This window comes from Populus alba, chromosome 7, assembly GCF_005239225.2.
Source record: "Populus alba chromosome 7, ASM523922v2, whole genome shotgun sequence".
Lineage (NCBI taxonomy): Eukaryota > Viridiplantae > Streptophyta > Magnoliopsida > Malpighiales > Salicaceae > Populus > Populus alba.
In genome coordinates this window covers 5,449,718-5,468,463 of record NC_133290.1, presented here as the reverse complement: position 1 = coordinate 5,468,463, position 18,746 = coordinate 5,449,718, and the positions used below count along the sequence as shown (strand labels likewise).

At 31.6% G+C, this 18,746-nt stretch overlaps 2 protein-coding genes and 1 long non-coding RNA gene across 4 annotated transcripts; 2 read left to right on the top strand and 1 right to left on the bottom strand.

Annotated features, from left to right (window-relative positions):
- The first annotated feature begins 3,101 nt into the window (after positions 1 to 3,101).
- LOC118047849 (autophagy-related protein 101) lies at positions 3,102 to 7,064 on the top strand. Of its 2 annotated transcripts, none has more exons than XM_035057255.2 (7): positions 3,102 to 3,266; positions 3,383 to 3,419; positions 3,785 to 3,870; positions 4,261 to 4,356; positions 4,784 to 4,946; positions 5,048 to 5,207; positions 6,626 to 7,064. In XM_035057255.2, the coding sequence occupies exons 1-7, from the start codon at positions 3,234 to 3,236 to the stop codon at positions 6,636 to 6,638; spliced, it is 588 nt and encodes a 195-aa protein (XP_034913146.1). In that variant the 5' UTR covers positions 3,102 to 3,233; the 3' UTR covers positions 6,639 to 7,064. The 2 variants fall into 2 exon arrangements, with proteins under 2 accessions (XP_034913146.1, XP_034913145.1); XM_035057254.2 differs by having other exon boundaries at positions 3,104 to 3,266; positions 6,686 to 7,064.
- Positions 7,065 to 8,540: 1,476 nt separating this feature from the next.
- LOC118047766 (salicylic acid-binding protein 2) lies at positions 8,541 to 9,845 on the bottom strand. The gene is made up of 3 exons (XM_035057132.2): positions 9,418 to 9,845; positions 9,174 to 9,290; positions 8,541 to 8,998 (listed from the first exon to the last, which is right to left on the bottom strand). Exons 1-3 carry the CDS (start codon positions 9,820 to 9,822, stop codon positions 8,702 to 8,704), a joined length of 819 nt encoding a protein of 272 aa, XP_034913023.2. The 5' UTR covers positions 9,823 to 9,845; the 3' UTR covers positions 8,541 to 8,701.
- Positions 9,846 to 13,610: 3,765 nt separating this feature from the next.
- LOC140955757 (uncharacterized) lies at positions 13,611 to 17,179 on the top strand. The gene is made up of 4 exons (XR_012170247.1): positions 13,611 to 15,662; positions 15,754 to 16,071; positions 16,165 to 16,264; positions 16,376 to 17,179. It is a non-coding gene; the product is annotated as an uncharacterized lncRNA (long non-coding RNA).
- The last annotated feature ends 1,567 nt before the right edge of the window (positions 17,180 to 18,746 follow it).

Sequence of the window (18,746 nt, the reverse complement as noted above, 5' to 3'; positions counted from 1 at the left end):
AAGCAGCGAAAAACAAAAAACCAAATTGCATAAATTGAACAGAGATTACAAAAACTAAACAAATATCTTCTTAAAATACCAAATAATTACAGAAACTGACGAAATAGCAAATTTTACAGAAGCAAAAGAAAAAATATCACTCCAAAAAAATTTTAAGCCTCGTACCATAAAACCAGCTCTGATACCATGTTAAAATAATTAAGATCAAACACAAAAAGAAGGCTAGAATTCTCAATAATTTATTTATTATGAGTGCTTAATGTTAACATAAATATAAAGAAAATATATATAGGTTAAACTGAAAATACTATTCCACCTTTAATAAATAAGACTACATAAATATTATTTAACAATAATGATTTAGGTTTTAAATGTAAGAACTTGTGTGGATAAGGGTTTAGGTTATTGGATAAACATGTGAGTTCACCTTTTATTAAAACAATGTAATTTTTTTTCTATTTGTTTTTCTTAGCATTAACTTAGTTAGGTTTGTTCTGATTAATCAAATTACTAAAAAACCTAGAGTCAACTAAATTTTTATCAAATCAATGTCCAGTCTTGTTCAATTAAAATCTAACTTGGATTAAATTTTAGATTATGAATTTTTTGATTCAATAATGGACCAGATTTAATAATTACCCTTCAAATCTATAAAACTTAATATAAAAAATATGTACTTTTATAGGTTCCTTTGAATTTAGGGAACAACATGGAAAAGAGATGGTAATATTACTTTTGTGGGAATGAAAATGGAAATTAGATTTTGACACTAGATTATTTTCTTATGCTATGTTATGGGTTGGATCATTTAAAAAAAAATGTTAAAAAAATATTTAGATATTGCTAACGTGTTTCTAAAAAAAAAAAAATTAAACTGTTTAAGGATTGACTTGATGTGACTTGATCAACTTGAAAAGTTTAAAAACAACCTGAACAACCATAAAAAAAACATAGCTTGACTGAAAAAAAACTTTAGGACAACATTTTTTTTAAGTATGAAGACGATAAGATATTAAATTAACTTAGGTCAACCCAGGTTAACATGTAAAATCCACGAACCAGATCATGAGACTGTGATAATCTCATAGAAAATAAATCAAATAATATTTTGAAACTCAATTCTTAATCAACATAATGTTAAATGATGGAATTGAAAAAAAAAATCAATTAAGAAAAGGATAAAAAATAACTCAAGTTAATCCGGATTAACCTATCAAATCTAGGTCATGAGACCGTAATAACCCAATAGAAAGCAAGTAAAAATACGTTATGAAACCCAATTCCTAAGCATTTCAATATTGATGGATGAAATTAAAAACAAAACCAATTAAGATAAAAAAGACACGAGTCAACTCAGGTTAATTTACCAAACTCATGACTTGGGTCATAAGATTGAAATAACCTCATAAAAAGCAAACCAAAACAAATTATAAAGATTAATTCTCAATCAACTCAATGTTAAAGAATGAAATTAAAAAAAATTAATTACAAAAAGAAAAAAAACTCGAGTCAATTGAGTTAAACCGCAGAAGTCGTGACTCAATTCATGAAATTAAGATAACTCATAAAAAACACACCAAATAAATTATGAAGATTATTCCCCAAATCTTATGTTAGAAAATGAAATTGAAAAAAGAAAATTAAATTAAAAAAAACACAAAAAAAAGTAATAACAAAAAGGTACTGTTTGGATGAACTGTTTTTTTTAGTTCTGTTGATGTTTGCTACTAAGTGAATGTGGTCGTTATATTACATCTCAAATATGAGTAAACGGATTAGACCAAGGAATATTTATAGTTTTCATTATAGTTATCATACTTGATTTGGGAATTGACTCAGTCAAAAAAGGCAGGTCCTAGATTACATAGGTTGATCCAAGTCAGCCCGAAATTTTTTTAAAAAAATATTTAAAATTTTAATATTTTATATGAAAAAATTTAAAAATAATACATGTGAAAATATACTATATATATTATAAATAATAAAGTTTAAAAAATTATTTTAAAAGATTTTTTATTCTACATTGAAAAAACACAATTTTTTTCTTGTGAACATAGAGTGTGTGTTTGTGTGTGTGTGTATATATATATATATTAAAGTGCTTTAAATCTCCCATTAAAAAAAATAATTTTTTTCTTGTGAATATAAAATATATATATTAAAAGGCTTTAAATCCTATATTAAAAAATAAAACATTCTTTTAGTATTTATATAGTGACCTTTGAAAATGGTTAAAACCAACTAAAAAAATATAAAAAAGTGGGGTCTCAGACTATGAGAAAAAACATATTTGAAAAAAAAAGTCTCTATCAAGTTTTGCTAGGTCACCTTAGATCACAGGTCGACTATGTGGGTTGACTGGATTTTGTCGGGTTTTTTCTCATGTCGGTCTTTCACTTTATCCAGACCGGTCCAGCAACTAGGTCAATCGTGTCCTGGATCAACCTGCCGGGCCGGTCTAAATTTAATAACTATGGTTTTGGTATGAGTGTGAAATGATGATTAATTATATATATATATATATATATATATATATATATATATAAAGTTAAAATAGAAATCCATATCAGAGGTCAAATAAGTAATTTCAAATCTCATTTCCCGATCAAATCTATAAAACCCGAATTGAGATTTGACTCGAGTTAAAAAATAGAAGAGTCAATCTAATTGATTCGGGTTAACATGTTTTTTTAAAACAAATCAGTCAAAATAATATTGTTTTGTATTTATTTTTTAAAGTCATGGGTCAATCTAGTAATGGTTTAACTTGGAATTTTTTTTATTGTACTCAATTATTTTTTCTCTGGTCTATTTATTTCAATAATTATAAATGCGTTTTGCAACAACCACAAATTCAACCATTGCTTAGTTAATATAATAAATGTATGGTTTTGCATAGTTATCAATTAAATTTTATTTTGAATATTGGAGAAAAAATTATAATTTATAACTTTTTTTTAATTTTTTTTTAAATAATAATTATAAAAACAACTAAAATACCAAACACACACGATTAAGAAGCATTCTCCAAAACTAAACCTGTTCTTAGCTTAAATTAATAAATTAATAATAATAATTTTTTAAGATAAATAATCCAATCATTGGAAGAAGATCATCTCGTTCAATAAAAAGCTTACTCTCACCGACCCGTCATTCACTTCCCAATCTCTTTACTTTGAAAAACAAAATCTCAATACTTGAGGTTCCACTTTAGCAAATCATCAGCGATCATCATGAATTGTGAAGTCTGCCAACTCAAAGAACTGGTAATCAAAAACCACTGTCTAATCTCTTGTACCAGTGAAATTTTTGTGTTTCGTTTCTGGTTTTTCTTGATTTTGAAGTTTGAATTAAATTAAATTTGTTTTGTTTTGTTTTTCAGGAAGTTGAGCACTTTGAGATACGAGAAGTTCTACGTTGTGAGTAAATTTTAGAAACTGGGTTTTGTGTTTTGATCGAGTTTGAGGTTTCTGAGTTGTTAAAGTTTATATATATATATGTTATTAGTTAGTGTCATGTTTTGCGTGCACTTTGTTTTGAGAGTTTTGAGTGTTTCTTATGTTGCATGGAGAATTTGATGTTCGTGGATGAAGATTAGTGAGTTATTACTTGCATAGTTATGGGATAAAATGAAATTTTATTATGATTAATTTTGTATCATGTTTTGAGTGCATTCGTTTTGGGCAATTGATGTTAATCCTGTCTCATTCTGCTTTGCAAAGTGATAATGATTATATTCTTAGTGTGTTTTGTGTTCAAATTCATGAGGTGAAATTGATTGCAGGCATCTTACACACGATCGTGTTTCATAGAGCTTTGGGTCTGGTCCGGCCTAAAGACATTGATTTGGAACTTTTTGAGATTACATATGTAAGTGATTCTACATTCTTTCATGTTATTGCTACAGTTTCTCTTGGATGAAAACAATCTAGAGCTTCATGATGATGTTTGTGAAAACTTGAAACTTCCTGTAAGAACTAGTGATGGGAGACTACATTACTTATGAACTGTTTGTTGATGTTGCACTTTCACTATTTAAAATACAAGTGTTGACTCACCATGGGAAAAAAATGCAAATGAAAAAAATGTTCTGGCTTTTAAATGAAGCAAAAATGAATGTGTGCAGAATTTCTTTCCCTGCAGAATTGCTGGTTGACTGGAGATCAACACTTCAACTTCTGATGTCTCTCTTTGAACTGGATGCTGTTGTTTATATTGTGCTGATTGTTTTTTGTTCCATCTTTTTTTCTTATCACTTAGGTACAATGTGGTGATGTAGAACTTGAGAAAAAGATAGAGGAGAAGATTGATCAATTCATAAGTTGGGTAGAGAAACACCCGAATAAGAAAAGTCAGGTAGGCAGTATGCTGCATTCTTGAAGTTGATCCAACCAAACTGTTTAATGGTACAGGGATTGATCTTATCGTTTTCTAAAACATTCCTTTCATTTCAGTGGACCAGGTCATCGTCTTCTTCTTTTTCTCATGTCTCCTAGTGTTAGTTAATATTTGAAGTTGTATTTTGTGTTTGGCTCATGCATTTCAACCTCTTTGTCATCATTAGGTACCTTGCAGGTGTCAGGCTACCAAAATTCTAGTGCTAATGCATACTAATCTCTGGACGCCTAACATACTTCATGTGCATAGTCATGAATTGGAATAGTTTACACATGATTTCTGTTTCTAAAATTACTCCTATAACTTGCTCTTTCATTCACAAATTAGCGATTTTCATCTCTTATACTCTTTCTATAGTTTTCTGACTTCTGGATTGACCATGCAGATATGCTTATCTTTCTATGAAACGAAAAACAAACATCCATCATGGTTCAACAAAACTGAACGCCTGTTTTGGGAACATTGGTATGTCAACTTGCATGTAACACAACATACTAAAGCACACTCTGGAAAGTCTCATCATTCAAAACCAATGGTTGTCCTAGGAGGTAACATCACACTTGTGTATCAACCTGATGAATTATTAATGCTTAACCCTCTAATTGCTGAAGTATTCCCCCCCTAACTTTACTGTGTTTCATCATTATAGAAACTGTATCTGAGGAGAGGGGTGTTCGTAAGGAAGCACTTGAAGCCTCTCTTCATGAGGTTTTATTCCAAATAATAAAATTTGTGAATGAGAAAAAAGATCATGTTCCCCCCATAAATGAAGACATTATCTGTTTTCCCTGTGAAATTACCATCCCAAGGTCAGTTCTAATTCTCCCCGTACACGTGATACAAAACAATATATTCATAAAAAAGTTACTTATCATGTGTGTTTCTAAGCTGCAGCATGTTGTAGGCCTCTCTTTCTAGAACAGTTTACCTTTTTGTTCTTTGATTTGTTTTTCCTTTTAATCTCTCATTTTTCTATTGCAGCTTTGTTGTGGATGATTTTTTTCAGCATTTGTTAACATTATATCTGTATAGTTGCATTCTGGTTCATGAAAGTTCCTTTTATGAAGTAGTTTTACCACTTATTTGTTTCATGAGATCTTTCTTCAAACAGAATGAGCAAAGCGATAACTATATGAAAGGAAACATTTTAGCTTCACATTTCTTAGATGAAATGAGAAAACTGAATGTGGAAGCTGTAAGAGTGAACAATCACACTTCATGAAAAAAGCATTCATCTAAATTCATTATAATCTTCAGATAATTGCTGATGTCACTGAAATGACTTCCATGTAGCTTCATGCATATATGCCCATTCCTTGTGGCTTTTATATGCTATTGTTTTTTGGGCTAGCTGGATTGTTTTATTGCTTAGATCAATAGTTGCTTCCAAGGAAGAAAAGGGTTTGTTGGCAGTGGGAGCAAGCAACCGCTCTAGAATATACCTCTTAAAATTGGCAAAACTCATTAGTTGCACCCTGTTTTTTTGTTAATTAATCATAAAAGGCTCTTTATTATCATTTCAATCAATTAAACCTTGTATTTTTTATTTCAGCCAATTAAGTACTATTTGCCAAATAAAAAATGATACTACTTGATAAGGAGGGTGGGAGTGAGTGATGATGTTAATGGGAACGAAAGGAAAGTTGATGATGACTCAAGTAGTGAAAAAGACTACTCAGCTGAGAGAAATTTTCAATTTTGGCAAATTGTACTCAATTAACTGAAATTGAGTGGCAGAGGTGCATTTTCTTATGCAATGGAGAGAATTAATGAACGGAAATAACATCAAGTGTGCTAAAGTGATTTACAGGTCTTATTAGCCGATAATGTGAACGACCTTTATTCTTGTTGTTGGTACCAATGCTTGAACCTTGGTCGAGTGGTGGGTAATATAACACCAAGCACAAGACCCAGGAGCATTGGCAGTGAACCTTTATTATCAGCCCTCATTCATGTAGTGCACAAATGCAAGTTAAATTAACAGGTCCAGTTGATTGGAACCGCTTACACCTGTGATGCCAACTAAAACCAGTCTCCTGGCTTAGCAATGTTGATTTTACCTGATAAAGGACTCAAAGAAGTCTGTTACCGGCATTTTAACTAACAATCTGCACTTATATTTACTCTAGCTGTAGTTGGCAACTACTAGGATTCATTGAATGCCCTTTGAGGCCTTGCCCTTGTCTTGATAATAAGATATTGTTGTGTCATCATTTCTCTTTGTTAGGAAATTTCTCTGAGGCTCATGATTAGACTGCTGAGTTAACATTATACTGCCATTACTCAGTTCATCGGATTCTCCTTTTGGGATGGATGTGTTCAAGAGGATGCTACAGACCGGACATCCAACCATGCTCAGTTGATTATAATAGTTGGCCACCTGAACTGCTTCGTCGACTACTTCGAGGTTAAAAAGATTCTATTATGTTCGTGATATCTTGAATTGTGTACATATCAGGTGGGCGGCGTCCTTGTGCTGACTTATGGGGCAACCAGGGTTTGATTCTCCATTGGTGCTTCTTTAGATGCATCATCTATCGTAATATTTACCTTTTTTTTTTTTTTCTCCTTTGCCCCTTTACCCTTTCTCTCTTTACTCGACTTAAACTGCAATATACGTACTCTGTTGATTCTAGTGCAATAACATTATGCGTATTATGTTGCCAGTATGCGATTTTTTTGTTTTGTTATGGTTGCAATTTTGCAATGCTTGCATGATTCGGCAATTTGACTCCAAGCAAGCTGTCCAATTTGGATGCCATGTGAACTTGATTCTCGAGTTGCTTAAAACCTCTGAGAAAATGGTATATTTTATGTGGGATTCACGCAGAAATTATCTATAACCTTGAATACGAGGGAATAGCCATATTAATAGGCCTTGCGCTCCCTTTTTAACCGTAAATGTCTGACAGTTAAATTGAAAATTCGATGACAAGAAACGTGTGCTCCCTATAGGCCTAGAGTCTTTGAATTTATCACTGGATATTATTAATTTTAAGTTTTCGCCTAGCTCTTTTCTATTTTGTAGTGTCAACAATTCAATTACTCAGATTTTCTTGTCCGAGACCCAAAGGCATCATCGAACTTCACTGTTCATTTTGAACAATTTGGTACGTCCAACGCTTGATTCAACTGGGAACACTAGCTATAGAATTATGAAAAGGAACCAATAAGAGCAATTATCATTTTAATTTGGCCATGGAACAAGATTGGTGAAGCGCTGCATGTTAGATAATTTTTTTTTTCTAATATAAAATAATTTTTTTTTATAATTTTTATAATATAAGAAAAACTTATAGTTGCTCTATTATGAACATTTAAATTGAATACAAAAATTCAATTAAAAATTTCAATTGTTAACCTAAAAAAAATAAAGGGGTAAAATTAAAAAATAAAAAACTATATCAAATAAAAAGAATAAAATCAAAAGAATAAGGATATAATTTGATATATAAAAAAATTAAGGGAGGTTACAATTATAAACAAAAGAAAATTTGATAAATGAATTAAAACAAAACTAATAAATATAAAAAAATCAAGGACAAAATCAAAAGAAAAGGAACTTGAAGGGCTAATGTGAGAAAGTGGAGGGTCATGTATGGCTTTCTAGAAGGAAAGAGGAAAAAAAAAAGGATGTTGACGACATATCAAAGGTTCGATAAGTACACGCGGTCGTATAAGAAAAAAAAAGAAAGAGGATGAGATAAATTAAATTATGTGGTAAAATTAAATTTTTGACAATCATATGCAGCAACACACGTCTAATAAAGACAACGAATTAATTTTTTGACAATTATATGCAGCAACACACACCTAATGAAGATAACAAAGCAGGTGATGAGCTAATGCATGCAATGCATGTCTTAACAACTTTTTAGATTTTTTATTTTTTTCAAAAACAACTTCCTACCCTCTGGACCCAAGCATTATTAAAAAAAAAAAAATTCCATTACAACTTAGCCTCTAAAGTCAAGCTTTAAAAAAATTAAATCCATGGTAATATAATAACTATACTATAGCAAAAAAATATAAAATGCCAAATAATAGTTACCTAATTATTTGCTTTTAAAGAATACTAAAATTATTTAACTATGCAATAGATTAATGGAAAGACACCATTAATCATCATTCTACCATTACAATACACAGTAATATAGCTTTTCTCTTTATTCTATTGACCAAGTGAGCAATTAATGTCACTCATTAATAACCTAATGTCCATTTTTTGTCTCTGATATATATATATATATATATATATATATATCTGCAGACAACTATAACTAAGGGTGCTGATAAGGACAGCTTAAGCATGTTTATTTGCGATCTCTGAGAGACAATGTAAGAGTTCTTGTGGCTTGCTAAACATAACCATATGGTCTGCACCTTTAATTTCCATAACTTCTTCAACAGCACCGTTTTCACGAGCACTGTTTTCAATCATCCAGCGTTGAAACTCTACTGGTATCGCTAAATCTTCATCGCACCTAACATATACTCGTTTGACTGATCCATAGCCCGTCGTGGAGAAATTGTTTGCCTTTGACAAATCATCCACAAACAGTGATCCTGGCCTCACCAATGTCTTTGCTTGCTCAAGATCCTTGAAAAATCCAAAAGTAAGGCATGTTTAGTAAGCATGTAAAACCTGCAGCGCGCTTGCTCTACCAGGTTTGACATGATCAAAAGGAGTCAAGAAGAGAGAAGGCTACTTTAACTGTCATGCTATAAAGTCCACATTAACTAATGTAATTTGAAGATGTCGACAGGAAAGGTACCTCAGGTGGGCTTAGCTGATAGAGCTTGGAGGATAAGCATTTGGGTCCAAAAACTATTATTCTGCCTGGTAAAAATTGAGTGTCCAGCCAGGCCTCCGCCGGGGTCCTCTCGTTATGCTTCACAGATTCAGGGGAAAAAGATTAGAGAAGAATTCAACTTGAGAAGCAATTGATGTTTTCAAATAGCACTTCAAAGAATATATATATATATATATATATATTTTGCCAATATATATAGCAGTACCTGAACCAAGACAAATGATGGCTTGTGTGTGGTATCTGGCATGAAAGCTGATAAGAAAACAGCAACAGCAATCTTCTCTGGGAACTTTTCCATAGCAAGAGCCAAACTCAAACCTCCAAGGCTGTGTCCTACTAGAATAACCTTCTCCTTCGGTTGTAATGAGGCCAGAAACTCCAACAAAGGCTCCGTATATTCATCAAGTGTTTCTACATCTTGGATTGCCTTCGTGTTGGCGCCTGAAGCAGCAAGGTCAAGCAACGTGACCCTGTTACTTGCTGACTCGAGCAGCGTTTTGAACTTTTGCCAGCACCAAGCCCCATGGCAAGCTCCATGTACTAGAACAAAATGCTTCTGATTCTTGGTCGTCTCTACCATTGTTGTTTTGATGATGGTAAGCTCCCGCATCCCAGTATATATATAGGGTGGAGAGATGCACTATGTATTACTTCTTCATCTTGGACCCAGCATCAGGGAGGAAGATAAAAGTCAAAGTTTGCGGCCATTATTAGTGCATCTCCAAGGAAATGCTCATAATTTAGAAGCGCCAAACAGATCATTTATCTTTTTAAATACTATAAATATAATTTTTTTTATGTATATTTTAATAATAAAATATTTCTAGAATATTCTATTGTATTTCAATATATTTAATACATAATTATCTTAACAATATAATATGATATAGTAGACTTAACAATTTAAAAATAATCCAACTCAATATTAAAATTAAAATTGATAAATAAAAAAATTTGGATAAATTTGCTAAACTCATAACACAGATAATTAAACTAGCATAATCTTATAAAAACCAAACTAAAAAAATATAGATTTAAAAAACTACTAAAAATATTTCAATATTAAATTAATACTTAATTTCATGTAAAGAAAATTTAATTTGAATTTTGAAAAAGAATAAAAATGAGAGGATCAAGATTTTTTTAAAAAAATGGTGCTAGTGCCTTTTTTCTTAATTTTACTTGGGATTTTTTCAAATATCTTTTTTAGTCTCTTTAGTATGATAATTAAATGGTTTAATTAAAAACCTTCTCTTTTTTTCACATTTAAGTTCCTGAATTTGAAAGAAACAAGAGTAGTTAAAAAAAATAATAAAAAAAAAAAGATGTTAATTGCTATGATTTTGATGATAAAAATGGTCAGTCCAGCTAAGTCTATTCCTCTTAATGAATTTAATATTATTAAGGTGTTTTTTGATGGAAAATATCTTTTGATTGAATTCTATTTCCAAGTAGATCCAACATAGATTCTTTTATATTTTTTCATTAAGGATGGTCACTTGATAACATAGACCATTTAGATTCTTGTTGTCATGACATGCACGATGGGGATATAATTTTTTTTTTTATGTTGTGTTCTATTGCTTTTTTTTTTTTAGCTTAACTCTAGTTATTTTCCTATTAGAAAACAATAAATATAATAGAAATACTGGATTTTTTTATTGGTATTTTACAATGATTTTTACCGACTATTTTTATTTATTTATTACTAACTCCAATTATAAACATCAACAGAAATATGTTGTCGGTATATACTGAGGGAATCCTAATCAGAATATAATGATTAAAAAAAAATAAAACAATACAACGACATGTAAGTTTTTACAAATACCAATACCGTCTAACTTATAATAGGATTCAAACAGGCAAACCATACAATAACATGCCATGTATATTGATAGAATCGCTGACAAATTTACCATTAAAATAATTTTGTTAATATACTCATCAGTAATATTTAATATATGACTTGACGCTTAAAACTCCAATCCCCCTCCTCCATTTCTACTTCTTTCTTTGCAACAAAATAACCCCCCATTGAGTTTTAATCTCAACACAACTTATCCTCTCGCAATTTTTTCACTCACAACAACATTATGTTTTCAGGAATTGTTTTTATGAAAGTAGTTGCAATTATTGATGTATTTCTTTATTTTTTTCATTGAAAAAATTCATTTTTGTTTTCAATAAATGAACATGTTTTTAAATTTTTAATTGAAAAAAAAACTGAAAAAAGAAAAGAAAAACTAGGGAAGAAACTAAATATTTGAAATTGAAAAAAATTGTCTAAGAAAGTATAAGCAGTTTCCTTTTCTTAGTTTTACTTTCAACTTTTCCGAAGCTCTAAAGCATCTAGGCGATAAAAAACTACATAATTCAAGTGAAACACATTTATTACTTATGGAGTAATTACAGCTAGGAGTCATGTCAACACAAATTATACTGCTTAAGATGTTATTTCACTGTAGATATCCAATTTTGTTCACCAAAAATCCGAGATTATACCCGTTTGCTTACCATTAATTACAAGTTTTTTGGCTTGAGTTTACTCTAGGGATAAAAGTTTGTGCTGTCCACTTCAATTGAGGGGGCGGCACGTGATTTGTCTGTTTCTTTTTTATATATAAACGTTTAATAGACAGCCCACAATCGTGAAGCGCCGCCCAGCTCACCAATGAGATGGGCAGCACGTGCTATCCATTCAATTGAGGGGGCAGCACTTGATACCTTTTGTTTTATATATAAAAAATAAATAGCCAGCCCACAACCATGAAGTGCTGCGGGTGTCATTCATTTGTGAGGGGTAGATTAAAAAAAGAAAAAAGATAAAGATAAAGATAACGAGAAGCGCTTTGAATTTTTGGTTTTGGAGGGTTTTGGTGTTTAGCTGGGGTTGTAATGTATATATATATGTATATATAAATATAAATAATTTTAAATATTAATTTAAAAAATATAATTTCAATTTAAATTTGAAGATAAACTAACTTGAAATTATATCATTTAAATTTTCAAACATTAAAAAATTAGAGTTAAATTAATATGACATGATCAATTTAACAGGTTTAAAAATAACCTGAACGAGTGGTAAAAATATTATTTAAATATAAAAAAATTAAAATAATATTTTAAAAAAAATTAAAATAATAATATATTAAATCAGTACAAGTTGTAAAAATATAATAATTTTAAATAAAATAAATCAAAATATATATTATTTTAACCGATGTTAAAATTATGAATTAATTCATAAAAAATATATAATTTTACCAGTAAATACATATTTATTATGTTAAATCAATTTAAAAACTTGAAAAGTCGTAAAAGCGTAGTAAAATCGTTGAAATTATGTAAAATTGCGATTCTGAACTTGATTTAACGAGTTTATAAGGAATATATATATTTCAAATCCATCGGTGATTCCGTCGGTATTTTTTGACGGTGAATAGGTCCCATCACGCGTACGGGCCCCAGTTTTTAATTCCGTCGGTGATTCCGTCGGAAAAATCACCCGCCAAAACCTCCGCGCTACTGCCCGCCCTTTTTTCATTAATTCTGAATTTTCGGTCGGTAATTCGGTCGGTAATTACCGACGGAAATAGTCCGTCGGTAATTACCGACGGAAATAGCCCGTCGGTAATTACCGACTGAATTACTGACGAATATTTTCCGTCGGTGATTTTGGCCGAAAAATACCGACAGAAAAAATTCCGTCGGTATGTCTGTTGGTATTTAGCGATTTTCTGGTAGTGCCTACCATTCAATTTCTAACCTGGATTATAAGATTATAATAACTTCAGATAAAACAAATCAAAATAAATTATAAAATTTAATTGTTAATAAACTCATTGTTGAATAATAAAATTAAAAAAAATTCAATCTAAAAAAAACATAATAAAACGATATTTTCTAAACAAAATTACAAAAAATATCATTAGCAGTCTCGTAACGCCTTTCTAAATTCCAATCACACTAAAATTTTAACCTAATACTTTTTTATGATAACCTAAGATATAAAAAATATATAAAAAGACTCCTTATAAATACTTTTTTATGATAACCTAAGATATAAAAATATATAAAAAGACTTCTTATAAATACTTTTTTATGATCCAACAGTCAGATTGAAAAATATAATAAATATCATAAAACTAAGTAATATATATATATATATATATATATATATATATATATATATATATATATTTGATCATAACAAAACAACAAACATCCAGAATAGAATTGGCAACCTTACTCGTAACAGGCTATGAACTAAAAATCTAGGTAGAGTAATTAAAAGAAAATAAAATCCCATCCTCTGTGCATAGACGACGGGAGAAGTTATCTAATAATCTAAGTGTTACTTAATCTATTTTTATATGTTGGGCTAACAAATCCTGTTTTGGTTATTTGTTCCTGTTTAGTCCTTTTTTTTTTTTTTAACATGTTGAGGATCTTATAAGATTTCCAATATCATAGAATTTATATATAATAAAATTATTAAATAAATCCATAAAAATAATTTTAGAAGAAAATGTTGTCATGATAGGGTTTGTTTTTGGATTCTGCCAAATGTGCTAGGGAATCCCGAAATATTTTTATTAACAATGATAACATTTTTTCAACAGCTTGTTAGTTTAGATTTCTACCAAAATACTACAGTCGTCACCGGCAAAAGAGGAGGAGGCGCCGGTCAAGGGGAGAAGGAGGAAGGTTTTAATACCAAGTTGAGGCACAACTTATGATTGATTATAGGGCTCACATAATTATTAGCTATCTCTTTTATTTATATGACTAGAACAATATATATTAGTTACTGTATAGTATATTAGGCAGGATAAATTTATACAAAAAAAAGTATAATATTTTTATATTATAACGCATTCCATAATACAAAACAAGGTGAATAAACTATTAGTTTGGTTCATAAAAAATAATCTAGATTTGAACAAGGTATAACTGGATTGAGATTTTTTTTTTATTTTATTTTGCATAGACTATTGATTTGATTAAAATACAATGAACCTATCGATCTTGTGAAATGTCAAGTCACAAGTTGGAGATGTCCGAGTAATAATAACTGAATATCATTGAAATGCATTTACCTTAACCTAAAAAGAGTTTGACCAAACTATTTCTTCGTTCTCGAAGAATATAACTCCTCAAATTCAAACAAAACTCTTCAGTTGTTTTACTTTTCAAATATTTAATTAGATTGTTTTTTGTTATCTTGTTTATAATGTACTTGAATATGGATAGTTGTTTCAGACTTTTGTAACTTCCTTCTATGTCTCAGACTCTTTTTCATTTAAAAAAAAGAGAGGTTTGAGAATTCTAAAAAGGTGAACTAAAAAAATGTTGATGTTATTGGATTATTATTATAGTTTGCAAATGTAACTATGATGAGTAGTTTATATATATAATATGTAAAATAATCGTTCCACTTTTAGGTGGCTAATTTAAAAGGGAGAAGAATTGTTATCTAAATTTAAGACTAGACAATGTAGAGGTCATGACTAAGGAGTTAATTATATTTAACAATCTTCTGTGTTCTTTCTAATTTAATATTATTTTTTAAATTCTCAATATATTTTATATGTTTTTTAATTCTAATATGTCAAAGAACCAATTTAACCTAAAAGCTTAAGATTTATATTATTTTTCAACATACTCCTTCAAGTGAAAACCCTTTGAACTTAAAACTTGTACAGACTTACATTATCTTGTGCTTGATTTTGATTGGTCTCAAATCATTTTGAATGGGATGCATATGGAGAGGTATTTGTTAGTAATAGGAGAATGGGAGAAACAGTGGTTGGGTCAATTTCTAGTGCTATCAACGTGCATGAAGCAGCAAATGACAACACTAATCCTTACAGAAATATGGTTATGGATTCAATGAGAATGAATCAAGGTAATGTTAGTCAATGTCCAATCATAGAAAAAGAACCTAATGCAGAGGCAGCTAGGTTTTTTAAATTGTTAAAAGATTCTGACGAACCATTATGGGAAGCTTCATGTTAGAGAAAAACACACAACTGCTAGTCTACAAATGGCTTAAGAGTCTGCGTTTTCCGGATGGACATGCATCGAACATATCAAGGCTTGTTAAGATAGAGGACTGCAGATTGTATAGAATGGAATGAAGAGTCATGACTGTCATGTGTTTATGCAAATACTCATCCCATTAGCTTTCCGTGATTTGTTGCCAAAGGAAATATAGGATGCACTAACGGAGATCAGTCATTTCTTTAGAGATATCTGCTCTAGCAAGTTGAATGGTGAACACATTGAGAGGCTTTAAACGAATATCATCGAGACACTATGCAAACTTGAGATGATTTTCCCTCCTTCATTTTTTGACTCAATGGAGCATCTCCCTATACATCTACCGTTCGAGGCAAAAGCTGGAGGACCGGTCCAATATAGATGGATGTACCCATTCGAACGGTTAGATATTATAGTTGCAATGAAATTCATATCTAAAAGTATTTTATATGTTTTTCTTAATTGGAAATACTTGAATTATAATTCAATGCAGGTACTTGTTTAATCTAAAGAAAAAGGTTAAGAACAAGGCGCATGTAGAGGCTTCGATATCTGAGGCCTATATTGTTGAACAAATCTCAACATTTATCTCGTACTATTTCGAACCTCATCTGAGAACAAGAATCAATCGCGTTCCACGACATGATGACGGCGGTGAAGTGCCTTCCAGTGGGAACTTGTCAATATTCTCCAATACTGGACGACCAACACCTAAAAATGCCGTAAGAGGAAGATATTTGTCAGAAATAGAATTCAAACAAGCACACAACTATGTTCTATTTAACTGTGATGAGCTGAGACCATTTATTCAGTAAGTTTATATATGTGTAATACAAATTAAACTTTATCAGTAATATACTGCTAATTATATATTGTGAAATCATACACTCATTATCACTTGCAGGCAACATTGACAATATTTGCTCTCCAATAACTCGCAGCTGACCCACTCCTAGATCTTTTAATTACAAGATGAATAATTTGCCATATGGTTCAGAACACATGTAAGCACTATCACAAACTCATTCTAACTTGCAAAATTACTGTACGTATGCATGCCATTACGAGATTCTCGTTCATTTACCGTTTATTGATGTACATTACATGTATACAAGGTTTATCAAATGGGAAGGAGTGCGTCTCAATCATTGTCTTCACTAAGCCTCGAGCCTGAAAGAATAGTCAAGTGCTACAATGGGTATTTTGTCAATGTATATATTTTCCATACTGAAGAATACAAGCAAGGAAGAAAGACATACAATTGCAGTGTTTGTGTTAAAAAATCCACAAGTAGTGAGTTAGAAGTTGACTACTGTCATAACCCAATTTTTGACTATTTTATTTTTATTATTATTATTATTTTATTTATTGAAAAGGATAAAAAAAAATTGATGAAAAAATAATAATGATGATGGAAAAAACAAGTAAAATGAAATAAATGAAGCATGGATTAAATTTTGGGTTAAGGGCAATATGAATGGAAGTTTTGGGGGTTAATTAAACTTTGGAATTAATTTAATTAAGCTTGGAATTAATTTATTTAATCCAATTAAGGGTGTAATTGGAGAATTGATAAATTTTTAGACTTAATTAAGCTTGAAATTAATTTAATTCATCCAATCAAGGATTTAATTGGAGAATTAATAAGTTTTGAGACTTAATTAAGCTTGAAATTAATTTAATTAATCCAATTAAGGGTTTAATTGGAGAATTGATACGTTTTTGGACTTAATTAAGCTTGAAATTAATTTAATTAATCCAATCAGGGACTTAATTGAAGAAATATCAAAGTTTGAGGTTTAATTGGGGTCCAAATTGAGAAAATTAAAATCCAAGAACCAACTTGAAAATGGCGCAGAAATGTAAGGATCCAATTACATTTTAATCAGGGGTTTGATTGCAAATTAGAAGAATCGCAAGGACCAAATTCGTAACCAGCAAAACGACACCGTTTTCTCTGCAACTGTTCACCATCTCTGCAACGGCTCTGCAATTAAAGGCAAAGGCATTTCGTCCGTTGGCGCTGACGTTTCTTCATTGAAGGCACCGGTTACGGGGCATTTAGGAGGGCAGCCGTTTCCACCACCAAGGCTGCCGCTGTCTCTATAAAAGCTAAGCGAAGGAGACCTCGCGAGGAGGAGGAGAAGACGGAGAGAAGAAAACACAGAGGAGCAAAGGAAAAGAAACCCAGAAAACACACAAATACACAAAGAAGAGTATTGGCTCTGCCACTGCCTTCGTCCCTGCAAACAAAGAAAACACAAAATCGAAACAAATTCCCAGCAGGAGAGAGCCAACATTTCATCATCGTCTTCATCCCTTCCATCGCCAATAACCGGGGCGACGAGTAGAGTTAAAAGCAGAGGAATAAGTCCAAACAGAAAGATAGGGGAAGCAAAGGGGAAACACAAACAGGAGAAATTGAGACCAACATCCATATCCCCATCGTCTTCATCGCCTCCAGTAACGTCTGCAGATCAGGTAAGCTTGTTTTCGTTCCTTTTACTGTGCAGTTTAGATTTAATTCACTTTGGCACGCACGCGTGGTGCGTGCCTTTGCCCAGCCGGGTCACAGAGAGTTCGAAAACAATTACAACAAAATGCCACAATCACCGACGTCCATACCGATGGACCAATGTCCGTCGGTATCTCACAGAGAGTTCGAAAACAATTACAACAAAATGCCATAATCAACGACATCCATACCGATGGATCTCATAGAGAGTTCAAAAATAATTACAACAAAATGCCACAATCATCGACGTCCATATCGACGGACCGACGTTCATACCGACGGACCGACGTTCGTCGGCATCTCACAGAGAGTTCGAAAACAATTACAACAAAATGCCACAATCACCGACGTCCATACCAACAGACCAACATCCGTCAGTATCTCACAGAGAGTTCGAAAACAATTACAACAAAATGCCACAGAGAGTTTGAAAGCAATTACAACAAAATGCCACAATCACCGACGTCCATACCGACGGACCGACGTCCGTCAGTATCTCACAGAGAGTTCGAAAACAATTACAACAAAATGCCACAATCACCGACGTCCATACCGACGGACCGGCGTCCGTTGGCATCTCACAGAGAGTTCGAAAACAATTACAACAAAATGCCACAATCACCGATGTCCATACCGATGGACCGACGTCCGTCGGCATCTCACAAAGAGTTTGAAAATAATTACAACAAAATGCCACAATCACCGACGTCCATACCGATGGACCGACGTCCGTCGGCATCTCACAGAGAGTTTGAAAACAATTACAACAAAATGCCATAATCACCGATGTCCATCAGCATCTCACAGAGAGTTCGAAAATATTTACAACAAAATGCCACAATCACCGACGTCCGTCGGCATCTCATAGAGAGTTTGAAAATATTTACAACAAAATGCCACAATCACCGATGTCCATACCGACAGACCAATGTCCGTCGGCATCTACAGAGAGTTCGAAAATATTTACAACA